The following is a 22,874-nucleotide window of genomic DNA, read 5'->3' on the forward strand; positions in this document are numbered from 1 at the left end:
AAGTGTGCCTGTGTATAGATTTAGCCCACATTTTATCTCGCTATCCTTCAGGTGGAATTAGTATTGTAAAAGAAAGACATGTTTGATGTTTGGCAATTTTTTTTGTAGTCGCTAACTTGACCCCTGATTATTGTCCATAGAATCTCTTGTCCATATTTTTTCATCAACCTAATGCTAAAAAGAGCTTTCATTCGAGTAGTTTTACTAATTTGGAGGGTTTCCACGCTCCACATGGAGATGTGCCTTACAGTTTAGAAACACCCGGTCTTTATAATCATATTCCGCATGAGCCGACATGCTGCCAAACTTGAAGGATATCAGGTTTTTGAATGTGAGGGATTTGGTCTATTCCTGGCATGCTAGGAAAAGTGAGGTTTAATAAGGATGGCAGTATTCAAGGATAGATATATTTAAGAATTTTCTAGAATCTGTGATTCGCATTAGCCTGGTATGCTGGCCAATGAGAGGGGAAAAGGGTTCATGGAAATAGAGTACATAAGATGCATCTTTGCTACCTCAGTTCTTCCTGCCCGTTATATAACCTGCACGAGAATGATCCAAAATAGGCAATGAGTGTGATCAAAATTTCAAACATTTATATGTATATAATAAATGTGCGTTATCTTCATGTTTTTTTCATATATATACCTTGGTGATTCATCTAACATTGCTAAGCAACAATATTTTCTTGCACACATAGAAATAGCGATTTTTATGTGTACATACATATATATTTAGTAATAAGAGAATGAGACTATCTACATTTCACAGTTATGAATAAAAATCCATTATATCGCTACAGTTAGCAATTTAAAAAATGTTGACGAGTTCTAATTGTGATTGGAGGAAACAGGTTTAAATGACTGTAGATTTATTCGTAAAAATATTTAAACAATATGATAGTTTAGTTGCACCAAATGGAACAAAAGTTTTCGTACTAATATTATTTGTTATAATATTACACTGCTTGACAATTGATAAGAAACAGCTAAATTTTGTGCTATTATTTAGTGTGCTGTAAGGTAGAGTCCATTTTAATTCCGGTCATATATTGACATACTGCAATTTGCAACCAGTGGAGTTGAGTGGGAAATGAAGTAAGCTTGGTAGGTACAGAACTTGTTTCTGATGTTTTTGGCCAGATTCAAACTTGTGGATCTTGATGGGTATCCTTCATAGTGCATCTTACCACTGTGCCACGCCACTCGATGCTTTAAAAGGTATAATTTCCTTCCACTGGGAATCGAACTCAGGAACTATTGCAGGGAAGGTGGGGTAGGGGAAATAAAATTTACATAATTTGTTGCTGAGGACCTGTGTCTTTATGAAACCGAAATAGTTCAGACTGACTAGCAGAAAAAAAGCGATTTGATCATTTTTGTAGCACCACAGTCATTTTCTGTATATGAGAGCTAATTAGACTGAGACCTACAACTTATTGCCGATTCCGAACGGCAGGCTTGTTTTTTATACTTATCAAGAAGTTGGGGGACTCCCTGCGGTAGCAATTTTTTCTGCATTCAAGTCACTGTTTCTATTGTATCTCCTGTGTCAGGAGAGTTTTCTGACAAGGATGAACCGGATGCCGAACTCACGACACCTCTAAACATCCTTCGGTACTTTAGACACGTATCTTATCGACCTGGGCTACCATGCCCGAGAAAAAAGTAAGGTGGAAAATAGAAGAATGCCATATTTTTCACGAATGACAACGAATCTTGAAGTCTCTTGTGAAGCAAAGCTTTTCTAATATTATCTCAAGGCAGTTCATTGGACTTGCACATTTTGGAGCAGGGTTTTCCTATGTGCAACACATCTACGGAAAGCATCACTGGCGTGTTCAATAAAACTGAGGACTGCAAAATATGTATGTTATGTAGTGTTGCCTTCCCTTTCCAATGCAACAGTCCTGTTATATGTGGGCAACCATTGTTCCCCAAAGCAGAATGTACTGAAAAATGATGTATGTCACTGCTGCTGCAGAACATTCTCAGGAAGAATTTTTAAGAAAATAAAGAAAAAAGAATACTTTGTGTTTTCTTGATAATTATGGGAGTTTTTACCACAGAACATTTCCAGTCAGCTGAAGGCTCACTGCAGAACAATACAAAACATTCTGCTTTGGAGCCATTGTTGTTCATAAACAAGAAAACAAGATACATATTACTCCATGGAAAATACAAGACCCTGCAGAATATCTTAAGAATATTTCTTTGCAGAGACGGCCCCTAGCGCAAAACTATGCAACTAATGGCATACATGATCCTTGGTTCCATCATTATCCTCTGACCATCAGGGCTGGAACTCTGGGGGGGGGGGGGAGAGCAACCACCTTGGACGACACACTTTAGTGGGGGGGGGGGTATCGTTGGCTTGAAAAATAAAAAGGTTTCAGTCAAATTGGATTAAAATGCCTGAGTGGAGTGGTGGTAAGATACTCGTCTGTCACCATGAAGGTTGTCATCAAGTTCCAGGTTTGAACCGAGGAAAGAATATAGGTAAGATATTTTCCTTAACAAGCTACCACAGATAAATGACACCTTCATTTCCAACCTATCTTGCAAATTGCATACAGTGATATGGCCGGAGTCTGTGTGTGGTGAAGTAGTCAAGTTTGATCAGAGCAGAGATCTTTTCATGTCGGTAGACATGCTACCATATACCATTTGTTAATCGCTGTGACTACCTGGAATTTGACAAGCCCTGATTACTGGTGATGCGGTGTCTCGTTTTTGCACTACCATTTGATAGCGTCATACAACATCCTTTTATTGTTTGCTGCCACTGCTCAATCAGAACCATTTCGACTTGACACAGAGGTTCTGTGCTACAAATTATGCATGTTTCATCCCCCCTCCCAAAACAGCATCTTATGTATAATAAGTTACGACATAAAATCTAGCTGTTCTTTAACGACTGCCAACATGTTACCAAATGCAGATAAACAATTCATTTTCATTTGTAAACAAATCTAGATATACAATTTTGATGAACTTATCATACTTGAGAAGTTCTGATTTCTACAGTAGTGTCGTACTTACTCAACTAATCGATAAGTAAGGTCTTCAAGTCTGAATCACCAGTGTCTGTGATTGGTTTGTATGCCTCAACAGAATAAAACCACTGGAAATGTGAATAAAAAATTCACAGTTACTTGGCGTTGGTATTGTACCAATCACATTTTGTCGTTAATAAGTGATTCAGCAGCCTGCTTAGCTTATCAATTGCAAATAGCAGCAGTTTAAAGGTTAAAAACAAGGAATTTTATTTTTATTCACAGAAGCTAACCGAAAACTGTCTGACGATGAAGTATACAACGCTGAGAATTACCAGTATATTGAAAAAATAATGCAGAACTGTTTTAAAAACAAATGTCAAGGGCTCGAAAAATTTGGTTCGCTGTGTATGATCTAATGAGAGATTATCACAATAGAACATGATCAAAAATGAAGTGATTAACAGGTTTGATTGCATAGAGCGAGGGATGGCTGACCCATGGTATCAAGAGTATCACATAATCTTAACAAAAAATTTAAGTTCTATTTAACTATTCAATAGAAGAAAAATTCTCTCTGAACCATCTTTTTCTTTTCAGCAATTGGCTTGTAAGCTACCAAACATACATGCATATCAGATCATATTTTAGTCAGCCGTTTTGATGATTAACACAAAAATGTCTTTGAACACTGATACATAAGAAAAAAACATTGCTGATAATGGTTCCCATTATAGTAATTAACACAATTTTCAACTACACTTCAGTATGGTAGGCCTTTATTATAACGAGAATGAGATACATTTTATTCTGGTTCTTTATTGAAAATTTTATTCAAATGAAAACATAAAAGAAAAGTACGAGATATATTTAATAGCCTTATTGGCTCCAGGGCAGAATGATGCAGTCGGGTCTCTATATAACTCAATGCATCTGTCTATCGATTACTATACTAACTCTTAAGAACCATAGTACTAATCTCATTTCTATCGGGGGAACCCATCAATATCTCCTATAGATAAATTTTTATAGTGGGAATCTAATTTATGACAAAAACAAAAAGAAAGTTTTTCTCTAAAAGGTGGCTGAACGAAAATTTATGAAAAAAAGAAAATAACAAGCTTTGTAGAGTGACAAGGCAGCAGAGCCTATAAAAGTATAACTTATGGTCTGCAAGTTGAATTTTTAAGAGGTGGCGGACATACACACATCAAAAATATTGTTCATAGTGACACAGCTAGAGAAAAGTTTGGCCGCCACTGGCATAGATATTTCTTAACATGTTCTTGTGCAACTTCAACATGGTGAAGAGAACTGAAGACCTTACTTATGTATAGTATTCGCACACATGAGATATCACTCATATTATACATATCAAATGAAATTTACTGCATGAAAACTACTAGGATAATTAGATTAGGGCATTAGTTCTGACATATATGCATATCAGATCATATTTTAGTCAGCCGTTTTGATGATTAACATAAAAATGTCTTTGAACACTGATACATGAGAAGAAAAAAATTGCTGATAATGGTTCCCATTATGGTAATTAACACAATTTTCAACTACACGTAAATCGGAAATTTCTGAAGCATAAACAAATTGATGAGTATAATATACACAATTATTTCGCCTGAGAATTTGCCCTTCACTAATTATATTTGTTCCATAATGTGGATGAAGCTGAAAAAATTTTTCTTTTGACTACGACAATGAAGTTCAAATTACTACGGCTACATCCAGAAAAGCTTATAAAATGTTTGTTACTCGAGATATCGAATTCATCAAATTTATAACCATTGATTCGAATAGTAATTACAAGTATTTTTTTTCCAGACAAAGACAGCTTTAACATCATTTCAAATATATATCTCACATCTCGATCGTTACTCACTCTATTTACATAAATGTTTTGTATATCTCACATGATATGAAAACAATACGGCTGAACTCGCTTAAAATATCTTGTATTCCACCATGCAGTACACCAATTTTTCTGTAATAAGCATGTACTTTTATACATCGCCTGGATATCCCTATTCAAAATTGAGCGAGTTCAACTGTAATTAACGGAACATTCGAATAGATAATAAAAATAGAACAATTTCATTGATTTATAATTTTTGGTGTTCTTCTAAACAAAAATTTACAAGTTTAGGCGGTCTTCGTTGATTTCAACGACCAAAATTTTAGATGGTCAACGAAAACGCTTTTGCTTTCTGACTAGAAATCACAAAATATGAACAAAAAAAAAGAAAAACAATTAAATTAATCAATAATATAAAAAAAATCAACATAATAATAAAGCATAAATACAAATAAATCTGCAATAAACGCTATGTACACTGCTCACTAAAAAGAATTCACAGATAATTTAAAAACAAATTTCTTTCCCGTAAAATAAACTCTGATCAGAAGATTCACATTCAGGTGAGCATCTGCAAGAGATCAGCAGTCAATTCTGATACTGTTAGTACAGGCATAACCCATACATAAGTAATAATTTAAACTCTTAAAAATTGAAGGAATTGGTGTATTTGAATGCGGTTTGCAAAAAAAGTTATTTTCATGAAGGTTATTTTTGGTGCAGAAAATAAAAATAGTTCAGATTTTTGTCAACAGAAGGCATTGCACCAAAGGTAATCACTGGATATATGCAAACTATAATGAGTGCATAAGGTTTTCATTGTGATGTTGACATTGGTGGATAAAGCACTATTGGTGAAGTTGTTTTAACCTCAGTCACGAATCACCAGCTGAAGCTTTCAAACTCGGAAGAGATTAAAGAAAGGTTCAGTTCCAATCACAAGTGATTTTCTTTTGTCCAATGCCCTCTATTAACAAAATGAAGTAATTTTTGCTCTGTACTAAAAAAATCTCCTTTCCGAGAGGAGGACTGTTTTTGCAAACTGCATTCAAATACACAAATTCCTTCAATTTTTATGACTTTTTGAACTATTCACGAATTTATGGGACATTCCATATTTTATTACATCTCTACACGAGCACAAGATTTTAGATTCTAATTACTGTAAAACTAACAATATCAACCTTCCTTTTACCTGCTGTAGTTATTGCTGGGCATTCATGATCAGATTAAGCATGTGTAATGCTCTTTTGGAAACTTCTACTTGATCCAAGACTTGTGGCATCAACTTAAACCTAATGTACATTTTTAACCCTGAAAATTAAACCTGTATTTATGGATGCGAGTTGGAATCTTTGGCAGTATTGAGAAAGGACACCCATTTTTGCAGCTGAGGAATGAGGTGCATGTTAGATTTGAGTAAATATGGCATTGCCAAAATCACAAGTTTGAGAAGCATGAAGGTTAAGGGTTGAACTTGGCTAATACGAGAAAAACAATCCAGCATTTGCTTGCTCGTGAGGCCTGTAAAGGAATAGATACTAACCACTCATTTTCTCAATGAATAAGCGACAAAACGTACAGAAGAGATAAAAATATGGTCACGTGAAAACCTATTTCTTCTGTAAAGTAGGGCCAAAAATCGAGATGCAAGTCTTAAATGGCACTTAATACCCAATGGTTCATTTGATAGATGAACTCCAACTCAAAATGAAATCTCTACCCCAGTTGGACCTATTTTTGACATCTCCTGCTGAACCCACCCATCCTAAAAAAAGTTAAAAAAAAAATATTTTCAACCATTTACCTTGAATTTGGTACTCCCCTTCTAGAGCAAACATAAAACCCTTTTTTATTGGCTCAATAAAGTTTTTTTGAAAAATTACTTGAAAAATTCAACCAGTTAACCGATAAGCTTGCTGGGTGTATTTTTCAAGTTTTATAGTGTAATCCCAGCCCTAGTCAAATTTTTTCACTTGAGCACTTACCACGAATGCAAATTGCAATACGACTAAATAATGAACTGAAGATGGTTTGGGAAAATCTCATATGAGCCACGATCTTGTATTAACGTGCTAGCCAGTATTAAAAGAGTTGAACTGTATGTAAGAACAAAACTAATACGTGATGAATTATAAAGCGGGCCAAGTATTCATTTTTATGCACATTACTAAAGTATTTTTCTGATACTCGAGTATTTTTAATACATATCAGAATTTAAAAATGAAATTTACCACTGAAACAATATAAAATTATTCGCTTCTCAAATCTGACAAGAACGAGATCTGAGATGATACATCAGATTATACAATTTTAGAAATCACAATAAATCAACTCTTTGGTTTGTGTTATCCAACAATTTTGATGCAGATGAACAAACAAAATAATTCACAAAAAATAAAAAGCGAAATCCCCCCCCCCCAAAAAAAACAACAGATTTTTATGGATAATAGAACACTAGAGTAAAAAAATTCAACTGTATCGATAACAAGCCTATAACTATTGCCACAGAAAGTTTGAAATAGACGTAATCTCTATAGACAGAACAAACTTGGCACGGACACAAAAGTGAAAATCAAAACAACCAAGAGCATATACAAACTATAATCAATATTAAAAAAATTGACTTGAAAGCATTATTGTACAAAAAATACATAGCACGTCATTGAAACCAAATAAAAATAGGTATCATTTAATCATTGTGGTGTAAAATAGGGGGGGGGTGTCTAACCTGTTGCCCAGAACTGACATTATGCAGGCAAATTTTCAGCTCTAACCTTTAAAGTGTTTTATCCACTCTTCTACACACATCACTGTCAGGATATTGTAAACCTGTCAGACAGGATTGTTCCATTCACACACCCTCATCTCATTTGTTTTCTTATTTAAAAATTTTCCCATTTTGAATAAGACGAAAAGAAAGAAAAAAAACATTGAACATACCATTTCTTTTCCCTCATTTTGAAAAATATAATAAAGGATTCCACACTTGGCAACTGAAGAATGAGTTTTGCATTCCAGTAGTCAGACGAGGTTGATTTCAAACATATACAAATAGATATTTTCTGGATAGATATTTTTAATATGGTTTCCAACAATCAAATTCCAGAAACATAGCAATATTTTTACTTCAAAACCCAGCAGTGTTTGCTGATTAGTCCCTTCAATCGAGATCTTATAAGAGTTATAAGCCATTGGTAGTACCTCTATATCAATGATTCTTAACTGAAGGTTCCTGGACTCCTTGGAGAGTTTCCAAGGGGTTTATTATACAAATACAACGCCACAACAGGCAAATTGCCCAACGAGGTGGCTGACTTAAGAACATCATAGATCCCGAGCCATTTTTTGGAGGCCCTACCTACTACTGCTACACCACACATGCATCCCACCCACAATTAGCTTGGCCATAAGGGGAAATTTTTTTTCTATACAGCATACATTGGATATTATTTTGCAAAGGGGTCTGTGGAACACAAAAGGTCAAGAACCCCTGCTCTATATGGTTAAAACTTTTTATGAGAGTGAAAATAACAAGTAGATAAACAGCTTAAACACGCGTGATTTAGCTTTTCTCGCTACAGAGACAGAAAGAAGTCTTTTCCTATAAAATAAAGATCAATGAATAAAATCTCTTTTTTTCAACTTAGAATGGTAAATTTGTTTTCGAAGTGCTCTCACCATCGCTTATATTCCAAGTGTGGCCCAGAACAGTTTTTTTCTTCTCCCAACCTGACCCAGAAAACCCGAAAAGGTTAGACACCCCCTAGTGTAAAGTATTCCATAACAAACCTCTGGAGGCATTTTTCCATGGAGGGGAATATCAGGATTTTCAAAAGTTATTCAAAAGCAATAAATGGGATAAAACAAGCATTTTGTACATCAATTTCATATCAATAGATTGCATTTTCTCAAAAATTTAAAAATAATTTTAAAAATTATATATTTGACTAGAGTTTTTTTTCTCTTCCAAAGCAAATTACACGCACTCAAACATGAATACTTTCCTGCTTCTTAGAATTTGACTGAATCTTTGGTTTGATAACACATTGAAACATTATGGCCCATATATATTTGACTAGTAAAACTTTGGTTCATTACAAGCTTTCCCCTCTGGGGGAAAAAACTGTTTGAATTGAAATTGACATTATTGCTAAATGAAAAAGTATCATAATGTGCGTATTTTATCATAAATTAAAAATCACGATTCATGATATAGGGTAGCAATTATTAAAGTAGAGGTGTTCAGAATGTGACCGTTGAAAGTCTGTTAGGTCAAAGTTGGTGTAAATACTATTTGGACTGGGAATTTTATTTTTGAAAGAAAAACAAACAAATATATAGTTCAGATTTTTATCACCAACTACCCCACTCAGAATGATGCGGTAAGATCAATTCTTGGTGTAAATGACATTTTCGGACATCACAATGAGAAAAGACATCATGAACCAAAATTTTTAGGGCAAACCAACATTGGTAAACTGCACATTTCCAATTGGAGACGTGAACAACATTGCACATCAATCAGGACTTTCTGTATTTTGAAACAGAAAATATTGTTCTGGAACAAGAATAAATTCTAATATCCGAAATGTGAATTTAAAATACCAATGTAAATTGTGTGTTATGTGGGTATAAAACTTCATGAATATAAAAACAAACATAAATAACATAAAAATATGTTAATTAATATGTTAATCAAACCATAGTCTAATTAATAGTCACACCTAGTTTTTTTTAGTTTGAGCCGATTTTTTTTTTTACATTGGCATTCTCTAAACACTTCTACTTTAATATGGTTGCCCTGGAATATTTTACAAAAATTCTGATACTAGGAAAAATACTATGTGGTCGTTTCAACAATGTGTTTTTTAATCTGATTGCGTTCAATTTTACTGATAACTATATTTTGAATGTAACATACAAATACACCAAATTTCTTTACTCAATAAATATATTTCTCGTATAACTCTTTAGGTATTCCAATGGTTCGACCGCATAATAGTCTAATGTACTTTGAAAGTACAATATTTTTTTTAAATGGATCAAAAAAGAAAATATATTTAAAAAACTGTTTCCACATTAAAAATAAATCATATTTCCACAGGAATAGGTAGACTCTAGCCCTGTTTCTCTTATAATATTTGTTAAAAGGAAATAGAAAACTTGGCTAAGCTGAAGAAATGAATGTAGGTATATGGTAAAATTATTGGAAAGCATAGAGCATCTTAAGTTTTATGAATGTGAAGTAGAATTGCATCTCAAGATAAGGCTTAATATTATTAAAAACACTAATGGAAAAGCCTGCCAAATAATTATTTTGGTGCTTAGATCATTGTGACAATTTCGAAAATTTTTGAGTTGAATCATGACACTAGCAACTCAAACATATACGAAAAATTCATTTACACTGAAGGAAATATTTAAATTAACAATGAAACAACAACGAAAAAACAGTTCCAAACATATTTGGTTTGAATCACCACTAACTGAAGAAATACACTGTCACACATAAAAAGATGAAACGAAATACATTTCTTCTCACTGTCTTCCCTTCTTCTTGAAGTACTGTGATACTAGTGCATCAGTTTCTTTTCTTTCTTTTTCTGATGGCCAATAGGATAAGCAAGGCAATAGTTAAATGAGGAGCATTTGATTATTATTTTTGGGATTATTTTTTTTTTTTTTTCATGAAGGCATCAATCACAACATTGCCTTGGAAACAAAGTCTAACAGGCGTTTGGCATACTGGTCAGGATGAACGGTTGAGATCTCAGCTCCAGTGCCATGCTTCACTGTTTTTGCAGCTTGAGCAGTCCGTTTTTTCACACCATAGTGAGTAAGCACATCGACTAGGGCTATGTAGTAAATTAATCGCCTTTGTGAATCTGCAAAAAAAAAGTAAATGATCAGAATTTTCACATTGATGTACAGAGTGCACAAGAGAGTCCCTTTAACCTGAAATAACTTCTATCATATCTGTCCAACTCTGTGACAGTAAATTAACCCTTTAACACCAGAACTACCAGAGCAGTCTTTTTGCTCTGATCCCCTCTTTTGCTCTTTGGTCTTTTGCTCTGGCTACCCTCTCTCCCTCTATCCAATAAGGCAAAACATTGAAGAGTTACTAGGGCTGTCAGACTTTCTGTATAGGTAACACACACATAGGGAGAGGAAGGGTAGATGCATTGCTTCGTATGTTCATGAATTATTGAGGGCACGCTTCACAAAAAATTCTTATCCTTAGGGTTCTGCCAAACGTGCTCTCCCCCCCCCCCCCATCCCAGCTGGTGCGGTCAAGAGATTTTTCATTTGAAACTTATACTCAATTTACTAGCAGAAAGAACGTGAAGTGCTGTTACAATTGGCAAACAATTTTATCATTTCTCATAAAATTGTATAATGATGTCAAAATAGTTGTGTTATATGCATGTAAAGTGTTATGTTGATTTGGATTAAAAGTTACTCCTTCAATTTTAATTCGTATTAGGGGGTTGGTCATGAAGAAAAGGGGACAGTTAAAATTCCACCCAGGTTCTTTATACTGAAAATCTTACATTATAAAAAAAAATATCATGATTTCAATAAATATGACAATGATCCATATGAGCCGACATTTCAATTAAATCAGAATTTGAATGAAAAATGTAGATTATTAAATCTGGGGGGGGGGGGGGGCTTTATGTGTATGTGCATTGGTGTACGCAAAGGGAGACGGGGCTTGGGATTCTAACCCCCCAGCCAAGATTATAGTGTTATTTTACAAAAAAAACTTAACTCCTCCCCCACCCCCCGAGAAAGTTTTGCGTATGCCTATGTGTATGTGTGAGAGTAAAAATTAGAACAAGAACATTTTCCTTCAGTTCCCCCCCCCCCCATAGCATATGTTACAAAATAATAACCCTTCCTCACCTGCATATATGTGAGATAATAGTAATAATCACACTTTTCTATACCTCACCTATACATGCATGTGAGCACCTTCTGTAACATTTATTCATGGATTCATATAATTCATTTAATTTTTCCAATTCCCCATTACAAAAGATGGATTATTTGAATGCGTTCAAAACTGCCTATTAGAAATTATCCCATCTTTTTTAAAAACACCCTGAATGTTTGCCTACGCCTGAATTTCAACAAAACATGAGCGATTTGATACTTTATTTTCAGAAGAGGAAAATCAATAATAATTTCATTTCTAAAAATGCATTCATAGCGTATTTAAAATCTGGATAAAAAACAAAATTTCCAAGCGGGATCAAAATTACTGCTCAGTAGTTCTAGCATTAAGCAGCACAGCAGAAAAATCACTAAACCCCCCTCTTTGAAAATGCTGTATTGTTTTTAATGAAAAAAATGGTTTTTTTTTTTAGCAGGTTTACTCACTAAGGGATATAGGTAAAAGTGTTCCATTGAGAAATCCACTTTACAAAATACCTGGGCTTGTCAATGATAAATTATGAGGCTTTTAAAGAGGCAAGATATTAATGCTGCTTAAAATTACTACATTTAATAAGCAGCAACAAATAGCAGCGAGTAAATTTTAAATTGAAGAGAAGTATGAATATTTATGGTTCCCCCAATTAGGAAGTCAATTAGTGAAATTTGTCGTGTGCTTTCTGTAATACCAAAATAAATTTATAAAGCTCAAGTTATCTAAACATAGTTCGTAAAAAAGAAAAAATTCCAAATGCAGAGAACAGACAAGGTCCAAGTCAGCCTATTCTATTGATTTTCAGAGTGCCGATATTTAAGAATTACCAGGAATCTATGACTCAAATTTCCTGGCATGTTAGAAAGCATGGGTATTCCTAGCACACACATGCAGATATTCCTCACTGTTTCCCGACATGCCGGCTGATGCGGAGGAATATGGTATGCAAGTATTGCATTGAAGGTCTGCCTGAACTCTGTGGAAAGAAAACTCTATGCAAAGACACTGTAAGACAGGATTACTTTGCTCCACTCTTAAAGCGAGCTACTGCAAGTTGAAGGGGAAAAAATTTAGAGTAAGAAACACAAGCTAAACACAAGCAGTTCAGAAAAATCCTACAAGCAGTCAGACTTTCAGCCAAGTTGTTAAAAAATAAATGTTTGAAGACAAATAAATGTTTCAAATGTCTAACATAATTTCGGCATGCAATGATGTTTTTTTTAAACATTAAAATGATGAGTTTTTAGTTGAAAATATACATACCATTACTATAGAAATAATAGTACAATTTCACGGATACAAAACCAAAATCGAAAGATGTTGATTCTAACAAGTAACCAACTGCTTACTTTTATCACTGTTTATTGCGTAAAATTCCTTAGATGGGTCTTTCTCATCATTATCCTTCTCTTCATTCGGTAACAATGGATCAAATTTGATCATTCTGGGAGAGTCGGGTGGAGATGGTATCATACCTTTCCCAATGCCACTACCTGCAGAGTCCTCATCTTCTTCAGAGTATTGGCCATTTTCTTCACCACTACCATCTGCTTCTATAGCACCTTTCTCTCGTTCTTGAGCTTGTTGTGCTTCCTCTTCCGCCCTATCTATATCATGGATGCCGAGGCATAGGGAGTAGTCAACAAGGTTTAGTTTGGACAGGAACTGTGAAGAATAAATAAGAACACATAAATTTTTACAAGTATCTTTATCACCAAGTCACTATTAAGAGATCATTTTAATTGTTTAAAAATGTGAAAACATAAAATAAATATTCGCTTCAAGTACAACTTTTATGAGCATTGATGTTAACAATAAATTCTTAACAACAAAAGCTTAATCAGCAAATGTGAAATGATTACTTCGACATCTGCTTTCAGTGTCGTCAATAATTTGTTCTTGGACTCCTTATCGAGTTGTATCTTGCAACCATCACGTACAAAATCATTGTCTTTCAGTGTTGGTAAATCTTTGACCTGTGAAATAAAAATAATAAAAACTTACATACTTTTACACCAATTTTCACATACATCGGATATATGGATTTAACACAGGAACAATGGAAATCTGATACAACACAATCGCTACATCAACAACTTCAATATCATCATCAGAATCACTCTCATCATAAATTGTATCATCCTCAGTGCCATCTATGTTTTTTCTTAAATTAAATCATTAGTAAAAAATATGTTATCTCATTACTATCTATATCAGATTTCCGTGATATAGACCGATTCAGATATTATCAGCACCTGCAACCTAAATATATATATTATGCGTATGGAAAAAAAATTATATACAAACCTTTTCTTTATCACTAGCTTCTCGGTCTACAGTTGAACCCTTGAGAAAAAAAAAATTTCATAATGTAATATCAACAAGGACATAATACAGTATTCATTGTTCATTGCCATTGACTTTCTCAAAATTATATATGAGTTGGTTATGAGTAGAGCTTGGCAAATAAAAAAAATATTCAGTCGCCAGCCCAATTTCTTAGGGGCCAAGCACAGCACTTTGCTTAAGAAAACCATTCTTAAATAATGCTTTCTTTTACTTTTCCCATGTTAAAAGGTGTAGAGTAATGAAATCAGAAAATTTAATGTCACCCTTAAGACTCATATATAAAAATTCACTATGATTTAACAATCACATTTAAAAAATTTTAGACTGCAATACATTTTCTGTTCGCCATGGCGACCTGGAGCCTGGTACTTTCCCAGTGCTGGTTTATTGCATACATAAAAAATGAATTTAGAGTACAGTACAGTCTCTTGAGTCGTGCTTTGGTAAGATACTTGTTCTTCCAACTTGAAGTTTACCATCAAGTCCACAGGTTTGATCCAGGGGAAGAACATCAAGAAACAAGTTCTTTATCTAGATAGTTCTATATTCTATCTAGTTTTTTATTTAAACCTGGAGGCAACCACCGATAAATAATGCTTTCATCTCCCACCCAACTGCATTGGTTGGAAATCTGCAACATATAGCTATATAACTAGAGTTGGTGAGGTAAAGTAGTATAGTACGGTAACCTTCCCCCCCCCCCTATTATATTGCTCATGGTGGGAGATAAAGAAAATCGGTAATATATTGAAATATGCTTAGTAAATTCGAACTTTATTAGCATTTTTAATTCAGTGCAAGGCACAAAATGTCTAAATGTGTGTTATAATGGGACAGTGTATTTGTACAGTATATACTATACAAGAGTACAGTAGTGATAGAGAATATCTATTTTATATCCCCTAAGGGACATAGCCCGGGTCTTGTCTAGTCTCCAGAGAATATCGATTAGTTAGAAGGAATAAGCCAGCAGTGAGATTCATTGTTTCAAGTTTGTAATGTATAAAATTTTCTTACAATCGAATAAGACCCGAAACTCGATTGCTTTTAGTCAGAGCTCGATTGCTTTTAGTTAGTTAGGTAGTCAGAGCCATAGCTGGAAGCCGACATGCCTAACCAACCCCTCCCCAGATCTATCATCAATATTAAAAAAAAAAACATTTTTGTGTAGAAATTAAAATACTGAAAGCAAATATGAAATGTTGCTTTAATCAATTTCTGTTAATTTAAAATACTTATACTTCAACAAATACTTTACAAAGGAGTTTAATAACCAAAGATTTCTCTTGAAGAGATTTCCTGTTTCCCTCTCCCCAAACTCTGATCCACCAATGTGCCCTCAACTTCAAAGGCAGGTCTTAGGTACGCCTCTGACTAAAAAGGATAACATGCTAAGCCTGAAGATATATGCCCCTCAGTATTTAAAATCTCTGGGAAAATAAATTTTTGCATACCACAGTATGGCCATTTTATGTGTTGTTGAAAATCATCCTAATGATTATTTTCATTTACCTTCAAGTCGTACTTGCAGTGAATCGGTAGAAATGAACTGAAGATGTTCCTCATCACAGCAACATATGTTTCAGCACCTTCTACTGTCAACCTGTACAAACCAAGGTACTGAGGTAGAAGTGAGTTTCCATGCTTTTCGACAATGTACTGAAAGTAAATGAATGATTAAGCAATAAATATGAGCATACATATGAATCAATATTCAAAATAATGTTTTTACAATATTGATCTCATCAGGAATTAGACAATATCCTTAAAAATAAATCTACATATGAAATATCAAACAAACAAGTACAGACCACCACAGAGCTATTGCTGTAATTTAAGGCTATTAATTTCGGCAATGTATAGCCACAGACCAAAGGTTGAGAAATACTAATCTACACTAACAACAATCAAACATGAATTCAGTGGGACAAGGACTATTTATTGATCCTTTGCTTCACAGTTTTATCACACACTTTTCTAAATACATTATTTCAGATGAGTCGCAATATTTTTGCTGCTTCAAGTTTACAAGCTCACTGTGATAACTGATTTATTAGTTAATTAATAAAGAATCATAATTATTAATTAGCATCTGAAAATAATAAGTTCATGATGGGTAAGTTCCTTTGATGGACAAACAAGCAACTCCTCAAAAGCATCATTCTAAGGCAGTGGTTCTTAACCAAGGATTCATACATCCTTTGCGAGTCATTGGATAGGTTTCAGGGAAGGGGGTACGTAAGCTTGGATGAAAAAAAACCTGCATTATTTTTGCTTTATGATGTGCTGAATACTATTCTGTGAAAGGGGGGGGGGGGTCTGTGGCCTTCCTCTTTATTGGCAAAGGGGACAACTGGCTAGCATCTTGTTGACACAAAGGATCAGCAAAATACAAAAGGTTAAGAACCCCTGCTCTAAGGCATCTTTGTCGCTTATTTGCACTTGTGAAGTCTTTTGGAATTCATTAATATCCTCATTTTCATTCATAAGAGAAATTCAGACTTTAGAAATGGCTCTGTATTTTGTGGAGGATCTGTTTTTCACTCAGCACTTTGTACGCAGACCCAAATTTTGCCCGGACATACCTGCTTTGAGTGCACATGATTGCAGTCTAAGAGTACAGAACTAACTGCTCGTAGCTGTTGCCATACTGAGTAGTAGTGGTGCATTTAACTTCCAACACACTCTGTCTCCAATGGCACAGTTTGAAATTCTCTATAACCATTAGGGTGAGTAGGATTTTTGAGTCAAGTCAAGACTTTATAAATAATTTCCTAATCACTTAGGAGAAAATTACCACTAACCCATTTGCATCTTTCCTCTGAATTAGCTAACTGTCCTATATCGCCAACCATTTATAAAGAAATAGGTTTTAGTTGGAAAACTACAGAAAACCATCCTCGGCCAACCACTACTGTGCTGCCAATGGGGGTTGGAACCTGGATCCTCATGATGGGAATCCAACATAATGCCCACATGGCCGCACAGCAGCCCATATTACACACAGACAACTTAACTACAATGCTTATTTAATAACTACAGAATTTGAATTTGTCTCAACATAAATTATAGAATGAATTAATGCATATGACCAATTATTATATCAACATATTTATAACAGTTACGGTGGATTTTTGATGAATTGTGTAAGCATATATGTATAATTTTCAGGAGGGAAAAAACAACTCCATAGCTATATAGACAAATGACAATGGTCTAGCATTTCTTCTTACAGGGTGATATTGCTTGAGAACAACATGCATTTGTTCAACTTCTTCTCTTTGTAAGACCTTGATAACAAACTTCTTGTCACAAGACTCGTACAGCTTGGTACCGCTCCTCATACTCTTATCAACAGGCACAGGCTGTGACTTTGTGAGGGAATTCTGCAAATGAAAGTAAAGGATTTACAACAAACAGTGCAATACATATAAAATTATTTAAATGTAAGAAAAATATAAATTCATTGGAAAATTCATGCATTGTTGAGTAAATAATAAAGAAAAAGGGAGTTTACTCACAATATAGCATCGATCATTGATACCAAACCTTTCCCTCAAGTTACGAAATACCAGAGGACAATACTCTTTCACTTTGAAATGACTTGGCATATTTTCTCTGTTAAAACAGATATAATAAAACTTATGAAATATGCAATATTTTCTTAATTTTTACACAAATTTTTAGAAGTAAAATTAAAATGCCAATAACCCACAAAGCAGAATTTTCCTGATTCAAATCAATAGGGTCCAGATTTCATTTCAATCGATTAGTACAGTGATTGACGAAAATTTTTCCATTCATCCACTGCACTAATTTTGAACTCAGATTAATTACATCTAATACAGCTGATAGTCAAAGCTATTGTCACTGGGTTTAACAGCATGAGAGACATTTGAATTACATTTCATTCAAACCAAAAGATTTGTTAGTTACATACAAAATGTGAATGGGTCATTCTCACAAAATTGGACAAAAAATACAAAGTTGTATTAAAAAAATGTCAACCAAAGAAATTCTTAGGGACACTTTACTTGTTAATAAGCGAAATATAGTCAGCAATGAAGTTTGGAAAAATTCATGATGAAAAAATTTATTCAATTTTAACCATGATAACAGATAAAAAAATTTGATGAGGAATTTTGTAGGTTTCAGCACTTAACATGATATTTATGCTTGACAATCGCAACATGTTCCATCTATTTTGGTAGCTCACTTTCAACTTAGACAAGTACTGATACTCTGAACATTTTTTTTGTGAATTGCATTTTTATTTCTTTCTTTATTTTTCTTGTTCTTTTTTTTTTTATCAAGTTCATGGGGACAACAGATTTTTAATTTGTCAGTTTTGCTAGAGCATGAGATGCACTCTCAAAACAAAATCTTCATATGAAACATTACTGCAGCTTAATGTTGCAGTCAAGGAATCTGCATTTTTTTGTTTACACATCCTTTAACTTATGATCTAACCTTCCAATCCAGTGATAGGAGAAAGATAGTTTTACATTGTTTTGCAACACTGATCAAAAACCAAGCATGCTGAAAATGTGTGTTTTTTTTTAGAATGTTATGTGTCTCTGAACTGAAAGATGTGGTAAAGTGAAAATAATTTTCAATTATTATATTTCTCATAAAAAAAAAACAAATTAGGAGAACATTTAATAAAAGCACTCGCTCTTTATTTTCCTGAATAAACTTATTTATTAAACTAAGTCCTGAAAAAAATTAATTTACAATTCCAATTGATTTAAAAAGGAAGCTCAAGTAATTTCTATCCTACATTCTTCTCAACACAAAATTTGATAGGTAGCTGAAGAGCTGGGGAACCTATGAAAGTATACTGGCCCAAAACGTATATATTATTGAAAAAATAATATATTTTTGTTTTAGGATAGAAAATAATAATTTTAAAATTTGAGAAATGGCACTGGGGACAGCCAGGAGAAGGACATTTCCTTAACAAATGAAAACTTGTTCAGCAAAAATTTTAAAAATCTGTTGATGAAAAAAAGAGTGGAAATTTTCCAGAAACTGGAATATAAATAGAAAGTGAAGGGGGGGGGGAAAAAAAAAAGAGTTTCGTGTCAAATATATTTAATGTAAACTACTGGGGGCACAATTTAGGTCAATTTTGTCAGAATGACCCATATACAAATGCAATTGATTGAAAGAGAATTCCATATTTTTTAACCATAGAGGATGACTTCTCTCAGACAGCTCTCTAATAAAGTTCCATAGGTTCCAGATCAGATTTAGAAGGATGACTATCTCTTTCAACCAATTTTCTATAATTAGAAACAAATGTATTTAAGCAGCATCATTCTGGGACATGCTGTGTCATCAAAACAGAAAAAATTTTGTTATTCTGGAGATGAAGGGCATTGTGTCACAGAAGGGAAATTTTACAGGAGAGCCATTTGTAGTCTCTTTTTTTTAGTATGTCTTTCTATGGGGCTTGCTTGTTTTATAAAGAGAGTAAATATCTATGTTATTCATGAGGCCCTACCTAGCAAATTCTCGGAAAATTCACTTCTCATTTTTCTGAGGGCCCCCCTCTTCTCTTGAGGCCCACGGGCCCTGCCCAGGTGGGCTCATGCATTAAGACGGCACAGCCCACAAGTTCAAAATTTGATAATTTTACAACAGTGTTTTTTTTTCCCCATCAAAAACCGCCATCCTCAAATGTTTCTGCCCAGAGCAGTTGCTTCCTGCCCCCTCTAGTTCCGGCCCTGATTCAGCAAAATATGTTCTACCCCTCCCCCTTTTTTTGCAGGCAATATAAATACTCAACAGCTAAAACTTCAAATTTTAATTAGGGTGAAAGTACACACATATATAGTGGATTTTTGATTACAAAAAATAAAACTTAAAGAGATCAAGTCCAAAAATTTCATGAAACATAGTTTATTAAATTAGAAATAAGGGTACCAGAAATGAAAGCAGCAAATTTATATAAACAAGGGAGTTACAAATTTTCTAAGAAAGAATGTATACTCTTACCAAACAAGGCAGGAAAGAGTATGCAAGGAGTGTGGTCAACCAAAATTATGCACTCAAAGATAAACAGTAGTCAGAAATGTGTGTGTGTGTGAATGCCCTCATTATTTCATATCTAAGAGCATTCCATTCCTCATTCACTACACTTTACACATTTCACGCTAAGTCCAATCTACATCATAGAATTTTTCACAGGCTGGACAGATGTAGAACTTGTTGAGAAAATCAGTTTTTCAATGAAGCTTTAAAATATTGTCCTGCAATTTCAAGGCATTTTATAAATTTCATCACATCCTTTTCTTTTTAGTGTCTCAAGCAGAATTTGCTTTCTTCCCTGCCAGATTTCCCTTCATTTTAACAGAGAAAACTCACACCACAATTATGTGCACTCTTAGCTACCCATTTATGGCTTTCCTATATTGCTATTAAATAGCAACACAATGATGCAGTCAGATTCTAATGGCACAATATTGTTCAGCAGAGAATGTTGTTCTTAACCAGTCATCTAGCTATGACAGCATTTGCCATCTTTATCACCAGGGCCATCTTAAGAGTATCATGGCCCCCCCCCCTCCCCCAGGCTAAGTGATTTTTCTGAGCCCCTAGCAAGCTAATTCTCAAAAAATTCAAATGCTTCTCATTTTTCTGAAGCCTCTCTTCTCTTAAAGTTCCCAGGTGGGCCCATGCATTAAGGTAGCACTATTTATCACATGGATATGATGAAATAATTTGTCATACAGCTGCTGTAACCTGCACAGGCATCTTTCTACTTTATTATCTCACCACTACATGGAGTTAAACAATTATATTTCAAGGTCTGGGGTTATTATTACTAATATCATGCTTTGAAGGTTGCATTTCATATATTTTTTTTTCCTACCTTATAATTAATAACATACAAGGAAAAAAAATAAGATTTAAATGTCATTTTATAAATTTCAATACATCATTTTTAACATGAATTACTGAGAAATATTTTCCTGCATTCATTTTAAACTTATCATTTCATTCAATTAATCAAGAATTCAACATTTCTATTTTGAAAACTAATTAGTTTTACTAATTAACTTTATTATTAGTTTTATGATTTTAAATACATAGAAAACATCAGTTTTAATGTTTTTATAAAAAAATTCAATCAAAAAATATGTTTTAATAGCTTCAAACCTCCAAAAAAAGGGGGAAAAAGCATGTGATTTTTCAATGAAATGGGACACCTGCGGGTAGTACATGGAGAAATTAATTGTCCAGATGACTAGTTAATGACTTAAAACTTGAAAGCTTTCATGAATCTTTTATCTACAGGAAAGTTAAGAGATTCCTTCCCTGAAAAACTACATACTAACACAACAAAATCACATTTTACCAAACAAATTAAAGATATCAAAGATGGAGCTCAGTAGCCCAGATCGATAAGATGCTCAATAAGTACCAAAAAGGATATTTAGAGGTGTCCCGAGTTCGATAATTGATTCACCCTTGACAAACTATCCTGACACAGGGGTACAACAGAAACAGCGACATTACCACAGAAAGTCCTACATCAAGGGGTTAGCACACCAACCTCTCGGTGAGTATAAAAAAGGCTGCCATATTCAGAATCGGCAATAAATGATAGGTCACAGTCTAATTAACGCTCATGTATAGAAAATGACCATCATGCGACAAAAATGATCAATTATGACATCAAAGACATTATCAATAATTGTGGTTTCTTGAGACAATTCTAAGCACACGTGTTAATTTGGTCATATTCATCTTCACTTCCTCTGCTGCCAACAGCAAAAAAATTACATGTACATTCTTACCCAACTCTATCCCAGAATTCACAAAAATTCACAAAATATTTTCTGAAGGAAATACATGCTTTATAAAAGCTTTTATGGAGAAGAACCAGATCAAAAAGAAGGAAATTTAATATTAGAGATACATCATGAATACATACATATGTAAAGAGTAATTGGCTTACTTGTTGAAGTAATGATTATCTACTTTTATTTTGCTAAATGCCTTGAAGTCTTCTGGTAAGAGCATCACAGGAATATTGACGTGCGTCAGCCCATTGATCTATAACAAGGAAAAGAATGAACTAACAGTCGATTTGTATCATAGAGGGTATTAAGGAAGTATTCAAAATATATTTCATAGCCACTTTTATGTAGAAAATGTCGTTCTGTATAAGACTTTAAAGAAAGTATCAGTAATGACAGAATTTTAGAGACAAAAAAAAAGGTATATATATATATATATATATTTACCAATACTTGCAAGTTTTCAGGAATTTTGTTAAAGGAAACTAGAAAAACAACCATGATATCCAAATTGTATTCATGATGCTGATCATTCCTATCACGTAAAGAACTGGGGGGGGGGGGGGAGACTGCCCTGTAACATCTTGTAACCCACTATGTACAGGATGCCTATACTTAAAGTTGAGTGGCCCCATTGTGCGCTGTTTGGGTGTTAGTGTTGAGCTGTGTAAACCAGTCAAATGAACGTACCGCCAGTGCCGTCTTAAGGCGTGGCCCGGAGACCTCAAGAGAAGAGGGACCTCACAAGAATGAGATCTGGTTGAAATTTTTGAGAATTTGCCTTTTAGGGCCTCAGTAAAAATCTCTTGGCCCGGGGGCCGCACGTCTGATGGTTCGACTTCGACAAGTGTCACCTGGCGGTATTAAGACGTCTTCATATACAGGGTGATTCAGAAAAGATGAGAAAAACTTTAA

The 22,874-nt window shown here is 34.1% G+C and overlaps 1 protein-coding gene across 1 annotated transcript in view; it reads right to left on the minus strand.

The window, feature by feature from the left end:
* Positions 1-8,878: 8,878 nt before the first annotated feature.
* Positions 8,879-22,874, minus strand: part of LOC149087999 (phosphatidylinositol 5-phosphate 4-kinase type-2 alpha-like) — a 47,608-nt gene continuing 33,612 nt past the window's right edge. Inside the window, exons 2-9 of the mRNA XM_089243573.1 lie at positions 22,118-22,215; positions 17,673-17,769; positions 17,385-17,537; positions 15,664-15,810; positions 14,110-14,148; positions 13,665-13,778; positions 13,152-13,467; positions 8,879-10,753 (exon numbers count right to left, since the gene is read on the minus strand). Of these exons, the coding sequence (XP_089099699.1) occupies positions 10,569-10,753; positions 13,152-13,467; positions 13,665-13,778; positions 14,110-14,148; positions 15,664-15,810; positions 17,385-17,537; positions 17,673-17,769; positions 22,118-22,215 (1,149 nt within the window). The 3' untranslated portion in view covers positions 8,879-10,568. The remainder of the gene's footprint in view (positions 10,754-13,151; positions 13,468-13,664; positions 13,779-14,109; positions 14,149-15,663; positions 15,811-17,384; positions 17,538-17,672; positions 17,770-22,117; positions 22,216-22,874) is intronic.

Source organism: Pholcus phalangioides, unplaced genomic scaffold (assembly GCF_987345545.1).
Source record: "Pholcus phalangioides strain wild (caught in Gottingen) unplaced genomic scaffold, Ppha-v1.0 ptg000003l_1, whole genome shotgun sequence".
NCBI lineage: Eukaryota > Metazoa > Arthropoda > Arachnida > Araneae > Pholcidae > Pholcus > Pholcus phalangioides.